The 20,314-nt window shown below is 42.9% G+C and overlaps 2 protein-coding genes across 2 annotated transcripts; one reads left to right on the top strand and one right to left on the bottom strand.

Moving 5' to 3' along the window:
* Positions 1 to 316: 316 nt before the first annotated feature.
* Positions 317 to 12,508, top strand: susd5 (sushi domain containing 5). The gene is made up of 5 exons (XM_020107419.2): positions 317 to 739; positions 2,089 to 2,266; positions 5,675 to 5,784; positions 6,603 to 6,791; positions 8,002 to 12,508. The coding sequence occupies exons 1-5, from the start codon at positions 649 to 651 to the stop codon at positions 9,858 to 9,860; spliced, it is 2,427 nt and encodes an 808-aa protein (XP_019962978.2). The 5' UTR covers positions 317 to 648; the 3' UTR covers positions 9,861 to 12,508.
* An 815-nt stretch (positions 12,509 to 13,323) lies between these two features.
* On the bottom strand, positions 13,324 to 18,752 carry crtap (cartilage associated protein). Its single transcript, XM_020107421.2, has 7 exons — positions 18,158 to 18,752; positions 17,003 to 17,152; positions 15,159 to 15,330; positions 14,952 to 15,080; positions 14,587 to 14,732; positions 14,409 to 14,492; positions 13,324 to 13,719 (listed from the first exon to the last, which is right to left on the bottom strand). The coding sequence occupies exons 1-7, from the start codon at positions 18,620 to 18,622 to the stop codon at positions 13,672 to 13,674; spliced, it is 1,194 nt and encodes a 397-aa protein (XP_019962980.1). The 5' UTR covers positions 18,623 to 18,752; the 3' UTR covers positions 13,324 to 13,671.
* Positions 18,753 to 20,314: the final 1,562 nt, after the last annotated feature.

The raw sequence follows: 20,314 nt of genomic DNA, 5'->3' as shown, positions 1-20,314 counted from the left end.
ATAAACCTGAACTTACCAAACCAAACCTAACCTCACCAAGCTTAAATCTGAACCTATCCTAACCTTTAACCATACACCTGACCTAACCAAACCATACAAAACTTAACCAAACCTAAACCTAACCTAAACCCACCTAACCTAACCTAACATACACACACATAGAAACAGATGCCTGCATGTACTATGAACACAGTCTTGGTGACTTTGGTCTCTACATTCTGTTCTGCCTTGCCCAAGGGCACCTCGGCAGCAGCAGCCTCTCCACACCCTCTCCCTCCCCATCTTCCTCTGTGGAGGAGCAGCAGTCTGTTTGACCGCCTTTGCTCACCGTGAAGATTTTGAGGCCGTGACGTATTTACTAACGGGGACGCGCGAGTTTTCGCACCGGTGCTCCATCTGCTCGAGAGGTTCGACTATTTGTGGAGACAAACGCGCCTCGCTCCCGAGCCGCTCTCACCGTTTTCTTTCCGTTAACGGACACACTTGTCAATAAGCTCCTACACCTTCCCACCGCTGCGTCCACCGGGAGGGAGACTGTGACCCGCCACACTGTTGACTGAAGTTTTTATTAGGACACGTTCTCCATCATAAAAAGTGAGATTTACTTTATACAACCAAAGCCGCAAAAAAAAAAAAAAAAAAAAGAAGATGCTGGATCGTTGGAGCCAAACTGTCGTGTCGTTGCTCTATGGATGCCTGGCTTGTCTTGTGATCAGCTCAGTGAATGTAAACGCAGACGGTAAGTTAACATTTTAATCCACAAATGACAAGAAACCCACAGACTTCATTATAAACTCAAATCCAAAACTTTGGGGGTTCGTTCCTCGGCGCGCAACGGAGGAGGAGCGCGCGAATCAACGGCACCTGTCTTGTCATCTCGTGCATTTAGCAGGTTTATCATCACACGGGAGCTTTGTCCCTCTCATCCCGTGATTGTTTCATTTTCTGGTAGAAATATTTTATCTGAAAAACAAAAAAAAACAAGAGTGCGTAAAGCTGTGCGTAATGCTGAGTCCAGCTTTTATAGATGAGGCTTAGTTTGCTGTTTCCCCACGTTGGATCCGTGTATTTATTAAAAATGATACATTTTGATAACTTTTCTGATTGTATTTAAAAGGCTGAAAGCATGTTTTCTGTAGTATAACTGTGACTGTTTATAGTGCCCATGAAGGGGACGTAGTGCCAATTTACAGTAAATGTACCTGTCGCCTATAAACTCACAGTTATCAAGCGTCTCTGCTCATCTGTATTCTCCAGATACTGACATGCAAATATGAACTGTCTTTATTCTGATCTTTGACATGTGATTTCAATGCATCATTTAGCAGCTGGCGTCAAATAGGATTTCATATTGTGTTGTGACATTTTTTGGATCTAGCCCAATAATAAGCTGTTACCTTAATTTTAGGACAGATATGTCTAGGTATTAGGTTTATGGCTTGGATTGTGGCTCTAAAGTGTACATATCCCAAAACCATATTTTAAAAAACTTGTGCTGTACATTTTAATACTAACATACTGTAATTGTTAATATAAAGTTCTACTAATAATAAAAACATTTTAGCTGTCCCCACTCATTATGATGCATCTATAGTCTTTCTTCATATTGATTTCATTGTAACTTACAATTAAATTTTCTAATAGTCTGGGTTTTTAGTTCTAAGACAGGCTGCCATTATCCAAAAGCTCACAGGTCATTTTCTCAGCTGACAATTTGTCCACATTAGGCTGAGCAAAAAAACAATATCAGCAGTTATCACATAATTTTCATGGCAATATAACAAAAGTCCAATTTATATATCAATGTAATGATTATGCATTGTGCCAGCACAGCGAGGAGGTATAACACATCATCAGTGTACCTCATATACCATGTGTTTGTCATTCTCTGCTCATAAAGAAGAGCTTAAAACCATAACCATCACTCAGGCGCAGAAATCAGTCTTTCATCTGAAATAATGTGGCATAAATCGTGATAATTATTGACCAAATAATTTTTATCCATATCACACAGACCTAGACCAAGTACACCTGCCACTAGTTTCAGAGGTTTTCCTCTTACTTCCTGTTTTCTCTCTCTCCTCTCAGGTCGGGTGTTTGTGTTGGACCTGAGGAACTCCTCTGGCCCTCTGGGCTTCAGAGACGCAGAGCGGGCCTGTGCCTCACAACATGCCCGCTTGGCATCAGCAGAGGATCTCCGTCACGCTGTGGTGGAGTGCTTCTTTTCTCCATGCACCCGTGGGTGGCTCTATGGCGGCACAGTGGGGTAAGAAAAGCAAAGACAATAAGTACTCTGTCTTCATTTGTTGTAAAGGACATGTAAGGGAGGTGGCTGATTTCAAGAGATGTCAAAGGTCATCTCTGGTGTGTGTGTGTGTGTGCTCCTGCGTGTGACGGAGGTTGTAGAGGTGGATGAAAGAGAAAGGAAGCGAAGGCTGCAGCGGCAGTTTGAGAGAGCGGGAAGGATAGAAGAAGAGAGTGACACATTTCAAGGGGGAAAGAGAAAAAGCGGAGGGGAAGAGAGAGAGAAAGACTCCTCTGTTCCTTCCTGGAGGAGGAGGGAATTCAGAGCCGGGGTGTCATGTCGACAACTGCCTCCATTTACACCTCTCATCTCCACGGTAACATGACACACAGCTTTCAGCACCCAGAGACAGAAAGCGACAGAGAGATGGAGATGATTTTGGGCTTGAGGGAAGACAGGTACACCCTTGTAGTCAGGTGTTTCATTGACATCTCGTATCATTAGCAGTAATCACACGAGACCAAATGACCCTTAGAGTTCCTTTACAAGTACCTTCAGTTATATACATGGTAAACAGTGGTTTCTGATGTAGTATCTGGTAAAATTATTATATAAAACTACTCATGTGATACTCGCTCATAGTTTCAGTGGACAAATATCCAATGTCATAAAAAATGGCGACTTCTAGAATAATGGTGAACATTCCGTCTTGTCGAAGGAAAAGCTGAAACCTTTTTTTAAATCTCTGTACACTCCCTGCGTGTTGGAAGGTGGACATTAGCTTTCACATCCACGTACCATGTTTCAGAGTCATCCATCTTCAGCTCCGTCTGTCCAGCGTGGTTCATCTCCGCCCATCTTCAGACCTTCTCCACCACAACTACGACTTCTGCTGTGTTTGTGACGAAAATGGAGTTTAATGTTAAAATGGGCTGTTGCTCTCAGTGTTTGCAGCATCACATTACAGACACTCTGTATATTTACTGTTTAGTCTGGTCACATATTTCAAAGCATATTAGCTGGAGGATGTCAATCCTGCTTTCCTGCTAGCTTCCTTTAAGGCCACTCCTTGGTTTCTGTTGTAGCTATAGATTCAGAAGTATTCACACTTCAAACTTCTTCCCAGAAATGAAGCCAAAATATCCCGGATACGAATGATGCAATCTTGCACATTTGTAGCCAGAGTCTAGTGATCAGGAGGAGCCAAGGCACCAAGGTCTCGTCAATACACGCACTCGACCGATCACGAGTCGGTCTCAGCTGTCAATCGTGGCATTTCATACCTTGTTTTTAAAACATCTAGTAAATAATATTTGAGAAAATTCATTGGACTTTTTTAGTTTCGCCTGTGTCCCAACTGCCAACATGGAGGAGGCGGAGTTTATAACCTATGCTGCAGCCACCGGAGTCATTCAGTTGTTCATCTTTATACAGTCTATGAGGTGTATTAGGTTATGATGTATAGTACTGGAAACTGGTCGTGAAGAGTGAAAACATTTAAAAAGGCAAAGAAAAAACTTAAACTTTGACTCACAGAGCATATAATGATGCTTTAGTGTGTGTAGATTTACACGGTGGTTAGACAGTGTTTGTTTATAATCAGTGTGGAAAGGGCCTCGAGCGTTTGTAGTTAATCCAGGGTCCGTTCAGTGGATGTTCAGTCACACAGTTCAGGAAGTTGCTTTGATAATAAATCACTTATTTCCATTGTAGAATTTGTGACAGTTCTGCAGAAGGTAACGCTCTGGTGTGAGTGCCTGTTAACCCATATTCTTCTACAGATTTCGTCTTTTTTTTGCTCTCTTGCATAATACCAGATATACTCTTCTGCCGTAATGTCTTCATCTTAACTGTCTCTGCTGCCTGGCAACCGGACACACACACACACACTCATCCTTGGGGGTTTCCTGTCATTATGTCATACAAGATGATGACTCTGACGAACTTGGTCAGATGAAGCATACACTGTCTCTAATAGAACCCCCCCCCTCCCTTCTCTCACAGACACACACACCTTCACTCACACACACACACACACACACACACACACACACACACACACACACACACGTGCACAGCTGCCTGCAGGAGCTATAGTTTAATATGAAAACAGTCTTTGTGATTTTTGTCTCTCTCTGGCTGTTTTCTTGGCGATTTCTGACTTCCTTCTCTCAGACTTTTGTCCTTATAAGCTGAAGTTATAGCGTCGCTCGAGCCTTCAGAATGACTGAACTCTTGGCTGATACCTTTTTAACTGACGAAGCCTGATTAATATTAATGAAAAGTAATGTATCTGGGCTCAGTGAAACTTTGTCATGACTTTTCTCTCTAAATGTGGTTGAGTGTTGCTATGGGAACATGATTTGATTGGCCTGGGAAGTTTTCGAGTCTGTGTTATCTGGTGCTTTCGGATGATAAGTGGGCTAATGATGCCATAAACCTAGTTAATAATGGGGCAACAAAAAAAGAGTATTTACTCATCGTTTTTAGCTTTTAGGCGACGTGGTCCGACCACATTACTCACCACATTTAGTCCTTGTGGAATATGTCTCATATTAAGTCGCTGATGTTGTGATTGTTCTATATGAAGCTGGCTATATCTTTGGACTTGCATGGGAACATCTATTCCCAACGTGCCATTGTAAGATAATGTTGTGCCACAAGCGACAAGTGCTGATACTGCAGCGTGTCTGAGGCATGATGTGTGTCCCTGTACTCTGATGTCATGCTGTAATAATATTTGAGGAGAGAGAGCAGACAGTACGGCATAGATTTAACAGCGAATGCCGTCATGTTACCCGTGTACATGTATAAACCAGAGCACACAACACACATCACATCGAGCAGGAAAATAAAGTCACTTGTCCTGCAGAAAAATGCCTCATTATAGTATTATAAATAACATTATTTGATTGTAAGAAGAAAAAATAAACACACAAAGTTGTGGTTTTTGGACTTGTTTAGTTTTTTAAATAGCTGATATTATATTACTGTATAGCATTTATTTGACCTCTTTAGGCCTTTAGGCTTAAATCAAACTTAAAGGCCTAAAGACCTATTCAGAAGAATTGTCTCTTTGGATAACAACTAAATCTCGAACATGAAAACAGAACATGAAGTATTATTATTTATAAATATATATATATTTTTTATTATTAAATATTAATCTGGAAAATATCTGATAACTGAAGCTGATGTACCCCAAACCTGCACTTACAGTCATAATATGTCTTAGTTTCCACCACTGGGTGTACATATTGATGTGTAACCTATAGTGTGCATGTGTCACAAGTTACAAGTTAACACACTGGGTTTAATTATAATCACCCTCCACCAGTCTTTAAATGTGCTTTAAACATAATTTGGTTTTAAATGAAATTCATAAATGTTCTCACTGTCCTGCCTGTGTGTCTCTCTCCTGTTGTCTAGGACCACAGTGTGTAATGTTGCGGGCAGTGCACTGAACGCAGTGGAGGTGAGAACAGAAAATACTACAGAGAACACGGCTCACCTGGACGCCTTCTGCATCAAAGATAAAGGTTAGTGAAGACACAGATGTGTGAATATACACATGTTTTCTATATGTGTCTTCATTTAGCGATCCGTCATTAATATCTGAGTGTGTGCAGTGATCCATGAAAGTACGTAAACCCTGATGGATCTGAAGCTAAATTCCACACACCTACTCCACTGGCATGGACCTGACGGGGAGGGGAGGTTGCAGAATATTATTGGGTGCCACCCAGAGGAGATCTATATTCCTTCCTCATAAACAGTTGAGCCACTGGGGCTGAACCACACCCAGAGACTGGAGCCAACATTCTGCTGAGAGAGAAATTAACAATCCACTCAGAACAAAAGGAAAAGAAGTTACAAGCATCACAGTCAGGGTTGGAGCTGAAGTAGAAGTTACAATAGGTGGTTTAGAGGTATTGATTGTCAATCCAGTCCCATTGTCAGAAAAATAGACTATTTTGTATATACATTTATCATTTTTTATCATTTTTAAATATGTTTATAATAAATCAAGTCAATTCTGTTGGTGAAAAGTTGGTTTTATTGGATCATTCCCAATGGTGGAAGATATATTCAGATCATAAACTTTAGTAAAATTACCAAGACAGCATCACTTGTCATTACTCTATTACAAGTTTAAGTCCTGCATGAAAGACTTACATGAAATACACACATCGCACCAAAATGTAGTTACAGTACAAAAGTAAAAGTACATATTTTCCCATCTAAATGATATGATACATCATTATTGTACTATACATGATTCTGTACATTTAGGCTACATCCCACTATATGTTCAAGATTTTTTATTTACATATATCCCTGTGTTTGTTGTCCACAGACGTGCCGTGTGGGGACCCTCCATCTTTCCCCAACGCTCGTCTGCAGGGTCACTCTGGCTTTGAGATGGGCGACGAGCTGCTCTACACGTGTGTGCCGGGTTACGTGATGCCCAGCGGACACACTGCCTTCAGCCTGCTGTGCGACAGCTGTGGAGAGTGGTATGGACTGGTGCAGATTTGTGTCAAAGGTAAGAAGGTGTCAAAACTGTGCATGTTGGAGTGCAGGGCAGAAATGGAAAGAGGATGAAAGAATAAGTAAAATAGAAATTCCCCATTGTGCTTTTCAAAGTTCTGAGCTTTGACCCAGACAGCAGACCGCACCGAGGTCGACCTCCTCACTTCCTTGCTTGTTGGCTCCCAGTGTCGTTAGGTGACCGCTGCTTGATTTCTGGCTTTTGGGGGAAACAGAGTCTTAACTATGAGTGGGGAAGAAAAGGCTGCGATGACACCTGAACGTGACATACCGTAGTGTTGCCCAGAAGCAGAGGGTCTGAAGAGTCCCTGTCTATGGAGGCAGAATGCCAGGCCTGTGTGAGGGGTTACAGAGACGTATTTGTGTTTACTCTCAGGAGCAAATTACCCAAGAATAAACCAGAGTGGTCACAAAATGATTTAAATAGATACTAAAGGTAGAATCTATTTCTGTTACACAAAATCATATTGACATTTTGTGTGATTTATTGCTACAATTTTCTCTTTTCTTGCAATAAAGTAAGAAGTTTCACCAGCTCAGGCCTTTGAGATTCAAGATCTGTTTTGTGAGAGACACATGAGAAGATTGAAACTGTGTCAAGGTAAAATCGAGGGTTAGTTAGTAAGGCAGGTTAGATAGTGTAGTTACTTTAGATTTAAATAAAAACTGGAAACAGCACCTACACCACAAACAGTAAATACTGGATGTAGAAATCAATCGGCTGGGTAGTTTTTGGGTGATCCTGCTCATAAAGACACAAACAAACCTTGGTGGATGTAACAACAGAAGAGATTATGCATGCGGCAGTGTATTGATGGGAAAATAGTTTGCTTCCTAATTGAATTACTGGTCAGTGGACTTCACAAAGTCGGACCATTCAAAGCAAAGAAATTGTAGTTTTTTAGAGGTGCTACTACACTGATTTTGAGACAGATGCATACTAGCTGTTTCCATTTGTTTCCAGTCTTTATGCTAAGCTAACTGTAGCTTCATATCTTTTGTATGGACATTAGGGTGGTATGTTCTCACATGGCACTTAACAACTCAAGGGATCATAATCCAAAAGTGTGAATTACTTCCTTGCTGTCACAATCTGAAAGTTGTGTGTGATTTTTTAAGTTGAATGGTATAATTATGGAAATAAAGACCTGATATAGCTCTGTCAGCTGATCGATCATATATGTTTCCTCTTTGTGTTCCCTCAGATGAGACTGAAAGTCACATAGACTATGAGGACAAGTTCACAGATTCCTACGAGGAGGAAGAGCACCACAGCGAGAAGCCAGAGGAGGCTCATGGTGAAGTGTATGAGGAGGTGCATGGAGCTGCATACCCGGAGGGGAGGAGGGGTCAGGAGCAGCAAGAGATGAGCTTTGGTCTCGTGGAGCATCAAGACGAGCGTGGAGACGATGAAGCAGGAGGAGAATTGATTGGTAGTAAGTCTGACGGTGAAAAAGACGAGGACCGGGCTGTTGAAGACTTTATAGGTCATCCGAGGTGGGAGCAGGAGAGGAGGGAGGTGGTGAGGATAGATGCAGCTGCAGCCACAGAAGCACCGGTCTCTCTTCTCTCCCAGAAACACATGTTCTGGTTTCCCTCTGAGGCCTTTCAGGATGAGGGACAGTCCGTCTCCTCCAATCCAGTCACACAAACTACACAGAGAGCTTCAGGCACCCAATCAGAGGAGAGCAAAGAACACGAGAGCCAGGAAACCCAGCATCCCGTTGATGTAGATGACCATGATCACGAGGGGGACAGCTATGACGATCATGACACAGATGACCCACAGGATCACGACGACAGCCGCCACTATGATCAACCTGACCGTGACAGTCACCAGGACGAAGATGGCCACGACGACCATCTGAAACATTACATTCCAGCTCAGCACGATAATCTGGACAGACGGGACCGCCATGAAAAACAAGACGATCACGATGACCCCAATGACCATTATGACATGGGCGAACATGAAGATGATCGTGTTCGCTACAGCAGCCCAGAGTACGATGATCAGGACGACACTTACGATGAACACGAAAGCTACGAGGATCACAAGGACGTGACTGACGATCATGGAGCAGTTGTTCAAGAGCATCCTGAAGACTCAACGGAACATCCAGACCACCACGACCATGATGATGCCGAGGAGCATTACGACCTGGAGGAGGACGATAGCGACAGATTCACTGATCATGATGCGCATGACAACGATGACCATGACAGCTACGATGATCACGACAGCCACGAAGATGTTGATGATGGTCATCAGCGTGTCATCTTTTCTATAGCAACAGATGTACATAAGAATGGCACTGCGAATGGAGCAGAAGAGAAGGCAACAACGGATGAAACCTGGCTAGACGGCTACCCCATCGTCATAGAGGAAACTGAAAAAAGTGATTCGACAACAACAGAGCGAGTGAGACCAGAGGACGGAGAGAGGGGGACACATGCCACAACAACAGACAGACCCAATGAGGTGGAAATTCGTAGACCTGTCCCTTACACCAGTTTACCAGAGGAACATGAGTCTCCCACTGTGGACCCTGAACAAGGTGGAGTAAAGGACGTCTGGCCTGGCTTCATCCCCACCGCTGCTCCTTCCCCTGACCATATAGAGCCCTCAGACTTCCCCTCATACTCTGACACTCTCGACTACGACACGCAACAAGCAGCTCCCACCCGCTCCTGGCAGGGAGACCTCACCAAGCACCCCTTCCTCGATTACAGCCTGGCTCCCCCAATGCATAATGGCGACGTCCTGATGGAGGACAACATGCACAACCTGCCCGGTGAGACTGGTGAGCGTGGGGAGGTGGAAGGGGAGATGGGGGAGGCAATCTGCGTGGGTGATGACTGCCCTCCTCCTCAGAGCTCCTCCAGCAAAGGTGCCACGATAACCGTCATCATCGTGGCGTTGTGTGCGTTGGCTGCGGCAGTCATCGTCGGTGTGTGGTGTTACCGACGGCAGCAGCAGAAGAGCTCGATGTACGAGATGAACGGGAAGGGCCAGGGTCACAGCAGACAGGGCCAACAGATAGAGATGCAGCAAAAAGTGTAAGAACGAGAGAGACGAGGAAAGAAGGACACTGACGGAGGGCAGAGACATTTAGGATGAGTCAGATGAATTTGAGAAGAAAGCACAGCCACAGCTACTGCATAATTGAAGATTTTGGATCAGTATGAACAAAAGAGTCCTGTTTTATATGTTACCTGTGTGGTGCACAAAGTAGAGTAAAGCAGTAAGAAGTGATGCAGCAGTATGGTAGAAGCTAGTCTCCTTCCCAACAATTCTACGGAAGTTTACCTATCTTTGTCATACTCATTCATTATTTTCAAAGCCCTGACATCTCTGTGGACAGTTGAGGGGGCTCTGTCTGGACTGGACTCAGTTCCAGGAACTTAAAAAAAAGAGACTGTAAGGAAACCACAAGAAGACATGCCTGCCTGAAGTACACGAAAGAGACTTCAACCTCCAAAGCTCTTGGACATTGTGGTGAAGATTCTCTGCATTACTTTGCGGTCATTTATGTTGAGTGGTCTTGTTTCTTTCTTTTGATTTGTACTGTTCTGGATTTATAGATTTCAACCTTTTTTTCTATTTGTTTTGTTTTATATATATAAAAATATCCCACTTGTTAGATAGAGTTAGAGGTTCACAACACTGCAGTAAATTTGGGCAGGTATTTTCCCAAATGAAAGATCTGGCTTCTGTTAGACCAGTGTGAAAGAAAGCAGGAAAATTATGATTTTGATGATAATGATGGCTAGACCAGATGAGAGACTGAGTATGAAGAGAGCTGAAATGAAAAAGAGGCCGGGGGATGGTGTGAATAAGAAGTATGATGGGAGAGCCATTTAAGGACGTTCCAGCCTCTGTTGGTTTTGACAGTCAGCTGGTGAGAAATATAAAGCAGGTTTCCAGACTGCAAACCCGGCCCTGTGTTTGTGTGTGCGTGTGTGTGCAGGTGTCTCAGGTTTGTGCAATCTGCTGCTCAGCGGTACACCGTGTTTGAAGAAGCAGGGAGGATGCTGACGGCATTCAGACCAGACAGAGATCAAACTTTGTGTTGCTGCCATGGCAACAGAGAGGAACTACCCCAAATGTTATAGTTAAAACATTAGCAGTCGTTTTCTGAAATTTCGACAGTTCCGAGTGTTTTTCCTCGTGAGATTTGATGAAAGATATTTTTGAATATCTTGCGGAGCTGGAGATGTTACAGAACATCAGTGCATTATGTTCCTGTGCTTGTTTTCTGTCACATAATTGTTTGATTGAACCTCTGGTTTCAGTTGGAGTTTTCAATTCAAATATAAATACGATTTCAGACAATTTGTATATCAACTCAAATCTGTAATGTGAGAAATTTAATGAAGTCGGTTGAATGAATGCCCTGTGGTTGTTTGCCTCTGCCAACCAGTAGAATTTTAGTCTAAATATATGTTTTTCCAGAATCATATGAGGTCACCTCTGACTGACCACTGAAATCTAATCAGTTCATCTCTGAGTGAGAACTGATCAAAATTGAAAGAAAATCCCTAAAAGCAGATTTGAGATATTATGTCCAGTTGGCCAAAAACATGTTTTGTGAGGACACCACGACCTTGGACTTTGACCTTTAACCACCCAAATCTTATCAGTTCATCTGTGAGTCTGACTGAACATGTGTGCAAAATTTTAAAGGATTCTCTTGAGGCGTTATTATGATAACATGTTCACAAGGCAAAAAATGGTTTTGTGAGGCCACCTGGAACTTTACTTTTGACCACCAAATTCTAATCAGTTCATCCTTGAGTTGAAGTAAACCTTTGGGTCACGTTAGAAGAAATTTTCTCAAGGTGAACTTGAGATATCATGTTCACAAGTGGACGACTTGATGTTTTGTTCTTCAGCTGCTAAATTGAATTAGAATTCATAAATATATAAACAAAGGCCAATCATCACAAGAGGATTTAAACACTTAGATATTGTGATGTACAACGATGCCAAAATGAGCTACAGTATGTTACAGTAAATTTAATTAAGTGTCAACAGTGGCTGGTGGACGAGGTGATTTATGGTGTCATCGGTCATGAGTGATAATTCTAACACAACATTCAGTGTTTTCTGCTGGTTTATAAAAAGTTTTTTTTATAGTTTATTTTTAATCTGGTTATGAAATAAGGATTTGGATGAGTTAAGTGGATAAGCCTCTTCTTCATTTCTGTATTGTGGTATCTGAAACTATGTCGACACTATTCGTGGTCGAGCGCATGGGGTGGAATGAAGTGCCTGAAGTGTCTGTACGTTTGTGTAAATATTAACTTGCTGTACATACTGTAGCATATCTGGTGTGGAGGAAATCTCCTCACAGAGACGAGCATGGATCACATTAGACGTGACCTCTACACAGAGTAGCAGTCATTTCCACCACTAATAATCTCACTGTTTCGTGGACTGCTGTTGAAACACAAGTACTGTACTCGCAGACGTCAGCTGCGGGGCCTTGTCTGATCTCACACCAGATTGTGTAATCACCTGAGTTCATGTGCACGACACTTATGAAAACCAGCGGAGGCAAAAACAGGAAATGTTCATTTGACGTCTCTGTGTCTCGTTCACATGACGCTCTAACCTGACGGTTTCTCCTGCCTTTCAAACAGCCTGATGTGAGTGGTGTCAGGGTGAAGTGCATACTGTGTAGTCACAATAAACTCCTTAACATTTGACTCTGTGCTGATTATTGCAATTGATGTGGTTTCAAGTCTTGAATTTCCTTTTTTTTTTTCATTCATCACGGTCAAACAGAAACATTCAGTCATGGAGATAAAGATGTCAAATCACGTGGTTCGTTTATTGCATTGTTTACCGTTCATTGTACAAGTGTGACCTGTGACCTTGACCTTTAACCTCGACTCCTGACAATCAGCTTTTCATCTTAACTTTTATCCGAGCTCCTTTTTCAGACCGCTGTTATCTTCCACCTCTCTGCCGCCCTCACGAAACGTTGACAGAAGAAGGAAAGATGTGAAATAAAGCATTGTAGAGGAAAAAGGAGAAGCAATAAAAGAGAAGTAAATACTGGGAGGAGAGAAACGAGAGCACAGAGCTGCAGACAGAGAGAGACGCGCACACACACACGCACACACACTGTAATACAGAGGGAATGTTCCCCTGTGGGTTTTTAACATCACTGTGTGACAAACTGCACTGAGACTCAATGTTCAAACATTATTAAACAACTCAGTGTTTTCTCTGGCTGCTTCTCTCTGCTCTGCACAGCCCTGCATGGGTTTCGTCTAAAAGGTTGTTGCTGTTCAGCCCTTCAGGTCCTCTTCAAGCAAAAATACCAAACATTCCCAAATTCCACTTTTTCAATTGTGGTGTTTTGAAGATTCCTTTGAGCTATGTGATTGTAAATAGATTGTTTTCTTTTGTTCTGGATGGTTGGTCGGACACAATATGGCATCTAAAGACGTGGGCTACCGCTTAAAGCAATTGGAATGGAATGCTGACCTTTATATACATATATTCCAGAGTGAGATTGATATTTAAAAACGTCATTTTATTGTGACAGGACAATTTTTGACATCTATGATTCACAGCGGAGGAAGAATACGTAAAACATTGACTAAAATCATTTCGGTCTCAATTAACATCATTGCCTTTTAAATCATGTATCATTTACTGTGCTGAATGTCCACATACTGTACCACTGATCTGAGTATTTTATCCACAAATAATCGGGATAAATATTCAGGATGTGAAGCTGTAAGGTTAAAAATAAAATAAACCCAGTATGACCCACAAGAACCTCTTAAAAAACCCCAATAAATACAAACTGGTGCCGCTTTCTTGTTCTTCAGTGTTTAGGCAGAGCTTCTAACGTGGGCTATTCGTCCTTGTCCAGGAACTCATCTATAAACTCCACCACCTCCCCCTGTGGACACACACACACACACACACACACACACACACACACACACACACACACACACACACACACACACACACACACACACACACACACACACACACACACACACACACACACACACACACACACACACACACACACAAAAGAATCAACCAGAGAAGACTTAGGTGGGTCCGTGACATTTTCCTCTCAATGAATTAGCCTCAGTTCTCCCACTAACACTTGTATCTGCAACTTCTCGTACCTGCCCTTCCTAAATAAATCTCAGTCAAGTCAAGTGTATTTGCTGCATACAGTAAGTAATCCTGGCTTATGCTGGGTCGCCCTGATGGCCACAGTTCTTGAGCTGCCTCTTTAAAACTGGAAGAGATGCAGTGTCATGCTGCCATCCCGTGGTCGTGTGTGACATCGCAGCTTGATAAAAACAGGGCCCACATTGTACTGCAGGGCGTCATGTGACCTGACTGAAGGATCTAGGATTTTTCCATAAGTTACACAAGGACACAGCCAATGAGAGCATCGAGCTACCTGATGTAAACCCTGGCAGACTTCATGAGGACAATGCTGACCTATTTTTAAGGGTGCACTAGACTGTATCATGTGTTCCCTTCTCGTGGCCAGAGATAACCCCCTGGCTGGAAGCTTTCCCGTGATGCGCCGACACACAAATAAATGCAAACACAAGCACGCACCTCATCATCGCTTATCAGCCGCTGTCTGGAGAACTCCATCATCTGTAGCTGCATGGTGGTCTGATTGTGGTATCGCAGTGCCTCCTGTAGGAAACACACAGACACGCAACAAAATAACCTGTTACAGTGAACCATTCAGTTTGAGTGTGTAAGGTGAGTAATCATGAATGCGTCTTACTGATCTGGCCAGGAAGTCCTCCTCTGTAAGCCCCCACTGGCTTTTGTGAAACTTGTAATAAGCCAGGTTGTTATTCATGACCTCATCACTGGGGTCAAACAGCACGTAGCTGGCTGCACATGGCACTGCATTCTTAAGGTCATTTACTGAAAACAAAAAAATGAGCTCTTAATCCACAAGACACAAACCTGGCTGACTTAAAGGGATAGTTCCCCTGAACCTCCAAAAGTGTTTTGTGGAGTCAAACACTTAACCCACAGCTCCATCAGCATAGTGGTGAGTAGATAATATAGATCATTTGGTGAACTATCCCTTAAAGAAAATCAAAAGGTGCACATAAATGCAAGGGGTGATGAAATACTCACACTTGTAATAAGCAAACTGCAGGTAGTGGTACATGGTGGCTACAAACTTCTCTACAACGAATCCTCCTACAACAGGTGTCAGGTCACTTTCACACCTCACTTTCCTCTGTAGGACCTCGATATAGTGATCTGGAATGAAAAGATATCAACCATTAACTGTTGAATTTTCAGAGAGTCGAGGGAAAAAGAACTAAATGTCATACTGACCTGCTATGGAGGGGTAGAAGTCTTTAAAGTCTTTGACGTCCCTTGGGCCCTCAGACGCAGCCAGACACTCATCGTAGATCTTGAAGAAGTCCCTCAGAGCCAGCTCCATGTCTGACACCGAGGTACGGAAGTTTTCCCCGTTATACGCCCGCACTGCGCGCACAAATAATGTCTGGAATACCACATGACAAAAAAAACAGGTCAATCGGTCAGCTAATGAGTGGTCATTTGTGGTATGATTGAAAAAATCCACATGGACAATGATTATCTGAATCACTGTCCACAGTAAGTCATTAAAACCTACTGCCCTAGTAGCTGATTTGTAAACCATGTGACTGCAGAATCCACAGATCAGTTCAGCTGGAGACTGCTGCTGCATCTCATACCCCTCTAATGTTTCCTATTTACTGTATATCTACACTCGAATTACAATTTATTAAAAGGAAATATACCAAGAAAAAAATCACATCTAAAACATTTAAAAACAGATATTTCAAGTAGATATTGTTTCTCTCAGGTACCAGAATATAAAATATGACAAAACATTTAGACAGAATATCTTATTTCTGTTAAAGAAAGAGTTGCCATGTGAAAACCTGAATGATCTTCTCCTCTCTAATGCCTGATAAGGAACCCTGAAGTTCCCCAAACCAAGTGTGTGAAGCATTGGTGAGCATTAACCACCATATATGATCATGGCAGCACAAGAACAGGCCCTAAGCACAACATCCATAGAGGCTAGGGTCTACCACAGCAGACAAGACGCAAGGTGCAGGCTGTTCAAAGATGCCACAGTCCAGCACGTATAGCAGGGTGAAGGATGCAGGCTGGGACAGTGTACATTTGGATGGTGTACAGGAACATCTGTGCCAAGTGTGGATTAGAGGCACCTGAGTCCTGATGGGACACTTCACTGAAGGTGGTTGAGAACAACAGAGCTTATGTCCTGTGAGCCCTCAGACTCCAGACTGACAAACAGCTGCTGGCTAACCCACCGGATGTAGTGGTGGTGGACAAAGAACAGAGAATGGCATTATTGATAGATGTGGGAATCCCAGCGGACAGTAACGTCAGGAAAAAGGAGCACGAGCAGATTGACAAGAACCAAGGGCTGAAAGAACAGCTAGAACAGATGTGGAAGGTGAAATGCAATGCGATCTCTGCAGTAGCAGGAGCATGAACTGGGAGAGTGGCTCCAGCAGATCCCAGGTACAACATCTGAAGACTCTGCCCAGAAAAGGGCCATCCTAGGAACAACTAAGATACTGTGCAGAACCCTCAAACTCCAAGGCCTCTGGTAGAGGACCCAAGCCTGTTCCTCACTTTCCTGTTGTAGCTATAGGTTCTCGTGAGTCAGTGTCAGCTGTCAATCATGACGTTTCACCCTTTTTTTTTTTTTTTCATCAAATAAGTATATTAAACCAAATTGAATGGAAAAATGAGCACTTGAACGTACATCAGTGTAGTAAGAAGTGCCTTAAATGGCAGAAACCAATTCATTTAAAGTGTATTTTGTCTTTTAATTTGGTCCATGTCCCATCCACTTAAATGGAGGAGGCGGAGTTTATGACCTATACTGCAGCCAGCTATAGCAGGGGGCAATCAAGACACTTTGGGGAGCTGTCATGTCGTCCATCTTTATACCCAGTGTATGATATTACTCAGTATGAACTCAGTCTTAACTTTCCCACCACAGGCATCTACCACATCGGCACAGCCACAGAACCAGATTACAGGATGGTTAGAGTGTTCGCACATTCAAAGACGTGTAGGTATGGGAGTGACTCCTGCGTGCACGCCTTCTTCCCACGTCACATTTCTCACAGAGAATATGATGCATGTACCTCATAGGACTTGGTCTCCAGGTCTTTGAGGTGTTCCTCAGCTCCGGGGAGACTCTGGTAGTACGCCATGTTCCTCTGCATCATCTCATCATCTGGGTGTTTCAGCAGGAAGGTGTGGGCAGCAGAAACCGCCTTGGCCACTTTGTCAGACTGAAGCAAACATCATTAAATGAATCAACACAAATGTAGCACTGACATTAACAAGAACTGATGATTAATAAGTCGCTAATAATCATTCATGAATAACTTTGATTTGAGGACACAGAATCCATATATACCCTGAGAAAAATAAATACCAACAATGTTTGTTGCTTCTGTTCATACTGGCTGTGAAGAAATCTATTTAAAATCAAATTCAATCCAATCAGCATCGTTCAACGTTATATTCTCAAGACCAAAATTCATCCGTGTCCTTTCCAGTGTTTCCTTGGTGATCGCCAGTTGTGGTTTAGTAACAAAGAAATTTAAATTTAATTAGAAATGTGGAAGATACCTCCAGATTTCTTGTATTGGCTTTGACAAACCCATGAAATCTATTTTTTGCTCATAAATGATTCAGTCGTTTTTTGACCAATACATAGAAATCCTTCCATGGATGAGAGGTCTCTTCATCCAGTGTCCACTTTCAGAGTGCATAAGGGAATGTTAGCAGTTAGCTTATATAGAGTTAGGGTTAACCTTTAATAACTTTGTACTCTCTCTACAACTGGACTTCAGCCATGCAAGAAAATGAAGCTAACCTGTATGGAAGCTCTTTTATTTGTTATTCTTCCAAATTCCTTGACGGTATTTGGGGATTTCCTTTGTGTTGTCACTCTATGTGTATTGTATGCATTGTATTGTATTGTTGTTTTTATACGTTAGAAGAATTGGTCACCATTTATTTCAACTGTACTGGATTTGGCTGCAACACTGTTTACCCCTGAAGCTCTGAAAGTGTTTTGTGGACTCACACACTTCACCCACCCGTCCATCAGCATAGTGCTGAGTAGATAATCAGTGAATTTTCATTTCGGGGTGACATATCCCTTTAATGAGGAAGAACCAGACTCAATGTGCCTCGTCAGGTTGGTGTGAGCTGGGAAACATTGGGGGGGTGGACTTGTAACTGGTCACATCTGTGGGGTTGGTGTGGGGCATGTGGAGCTTGCTCACCTTGAAGTATGCATACTGCAGGTACTTGTAGGGCTCCCTCCTGTCGAACTCGTCTATGGTGTCCCGGCTGGGCATGGTCTGTCGGAACGCGGGCAGCCCCTGCTTGCAGCGCTTCAGGCACTGCGCCCTCTTCATCACGTTGCCGAACGCACGCAGCTCGGGGAACTCCGCGAACTTGTCCTCGTCCTCCAGGCGCACGGAGCTGCAGTTGAGGTTGCAGAAGGCCTCGCTGTCCCGCAGCAGCCGGTAGAGCCGCAGCGACACCTCCATGTACTCCACCGTCTCTTGCCACTTCTCCCCGGTGTACTGGTCCAGTGCGTATTTGTACGCGGACTCCAGCGGCATCAGCTCATGTCTGGGGAAACTCCTGAAGCTGTACTTCTCGTACTGTGAATCCACCACCGAGACTGCGAGTGCGATTAGAAGCGCAAATAGGAGTTGAGAAGAAGAAGTGGAGGATGCCATTTTTAAGTTTGGGAAATGGTGGATAGGGGCTGGGACGGTGAGTGCGTGGGGCGCAAGGACCGCCTCAAGTTCCACCACGTACCCGGACAAAGCCTCCCCTCCCCCGGTGCGCAGGGCTGGATCAGTGGGGCCTGAGATGAGCTGCTCCTCCCACTGAATCACACAAGTAAATCACTGCTGTTGTAATGTCCTTATACAGAAGCTGCAAGTAAAGACCTGACAGACCAGGCTTTTTATCATTTAACATAAACATTGATGTTTAAAGGGATCTTTTTGGTTAAAGGGAAACATCATTTTGCCATTTGGTCCGATCAACAGGTTATTACTCCACATCACACGTCTCTTTAAAATGTAAACATGTTCGATCCCATCAAGACCCCGGTGAGGGTGGATTGTTCCTCCTCCTCCCACTGCCACGTAGAGACATTCCTGCTCCTGCCCCCCTCAAACCAGAAGAAGGCCTCAAATCCCTCCAACACAACATGATCCATGGCGTTCAACATCATCCATGCGTAAACTTTACGTGTTGTGCTCTCCTGTGAGTGACAATATTAGGCGTAACCAGATGTGTGCGTTAACTCTGATTTAAATGGACCCGGGTGGGGGGATGTGACTGCAGCTAAGAGGAGGAGACCCCTACACTACCACGTTTACACATCTCAGAGAGGCTGCAACTGCGCAGGAGCAATACGTGGTGCCCAAACTACCCCATTCAATCCCAGTGTGCGTCAAGGCAGCCAGAGAGAAAGAGAGGGGAGGAGGAAGTATTTCAACATAAGAGCACAGTTGACCACATAGGCTTCGATGCTGATTGTGTGTGTGTATGTGACAAACACACCTCAGGTCATATTTTTGTGTTATCATGATTTGCATCAAATGCAAAATGTCCCTAAATGTAAAGGAAAGTAAAATATCTGGGTCAAATCATCAGGAGTGATTTATGTGATAATGACAATGTGGAGTGTCAAGGTGTAAACTACACAAGCCAACATGTTGGCACGCAAATCTTCGGTGTACAGCTGAGGTTAGAATAGGACCTTGTAGAGACTGTACTGCGTGTTACACACTCGTGGTGCGGCTGTAGTTGTGCAACACTGAAAAAGCTTCAGTTGGCAAATAATGATGCTTTCAAAATTTTGCGCAAGCTTCCAAGATAGAAAAGTGCCGGACACATGTTTGTGGCTACAGCAGAGTACAGCAGTCCTGCTCTTAACATATAAGGGCCTGAACTGAGGGGAAACTTAATGACACAAGGTAAATGGTAAATAAATGCTGGTTTAATGTGAAATGTTAAATGTAAATGTTAATTGAAAAATTTCAACCAACATATGGAGCGCATGTAGAACATGGTAGCACATGTAGTGCACATGTTACCACATGAGTATTTACCTCTACATGTTCAATCTAAATCTAAATAATACGAGTTAAATATAAATATAAATTATAAATGTTAAATATAAATATAAATTTCAAATACAAACGTCTATTGTTAAATCTAAACGTCCAATGTTAAATATAAATATACATTTTTAAACTAAATCAAACTATTAAATGCTGAATGTAAATCTAAATGTTAAAATTAAATCAAAATATCAAATGTAAAATCTAAACGTCCAATGTAAAATCTAAATCTTTACAATCTGCGTCTCTTAATATTGATCATTTCATTTTGAAATAGAGGCGTTTCTCATC

Source organism: Paralichthys olivaceus, chromosome 20 (assembly GCF_024713975.1).
Source record: "Paralichthys olivaceus isolate ysfri-2021 chromosome 20, ASM2471397v2, whole genome shotgun sequence".
Taxonomy (NCBI): domain Eukaryota; kingdom Metazoa; phylum Chordata; class Actinopteri; order Pleuronectiformes; family Paralichthyidae; genus Paralichthys; species Paralichthys olivaceus.
Note: the sequence above shows the minus strand (reverse complement) of the source record. Positions and strands in the feature narration are given on the sequence as shown.

Coding starts and splice junctions, on each gene's coding strand:
- susd5 (XM_020107419.2), top strand. CDS start 649: ATGCTGGATCGTTGGAGCCAAACTGTCGTGTCGTTGCTCTATGGATGC. Junction 2,267..5,674: donor CTCTATGGCGGCACAGTGGG/GTAAGAAAAGCA, acceptor CCTGTTGTCTAG/GACCACAGTGTGTAATGTTG. Junction 5,785..6,602: donor CTTCTGCATCAAAGATAAAG/GTTAGTGAAGAC, acceptor TGTTGTCCACAG/ACGTGCCGTGTGGGGACCCT.
- crtap (XM_020107421.2), bottom strand. CDS start 18,622: ATGGCATCCTCCACTTCTTCTTCTCAACTCCTATTTGCGCTTCTAATC. Junction 15,331..17,002: donor TGGAGACCAAGTCCTATGAG/GTACATGCATCA, acceptor GTGGTATTCCAG/ACATTATTTGTGCGCGCAGT. Junction 14,493..14,586: donor AGGACTTCCTGGCCAGATCA/GTAAGACGCATT, acceptor TGTTTCCTACAG/GAGGCACTGCGATACCACAA.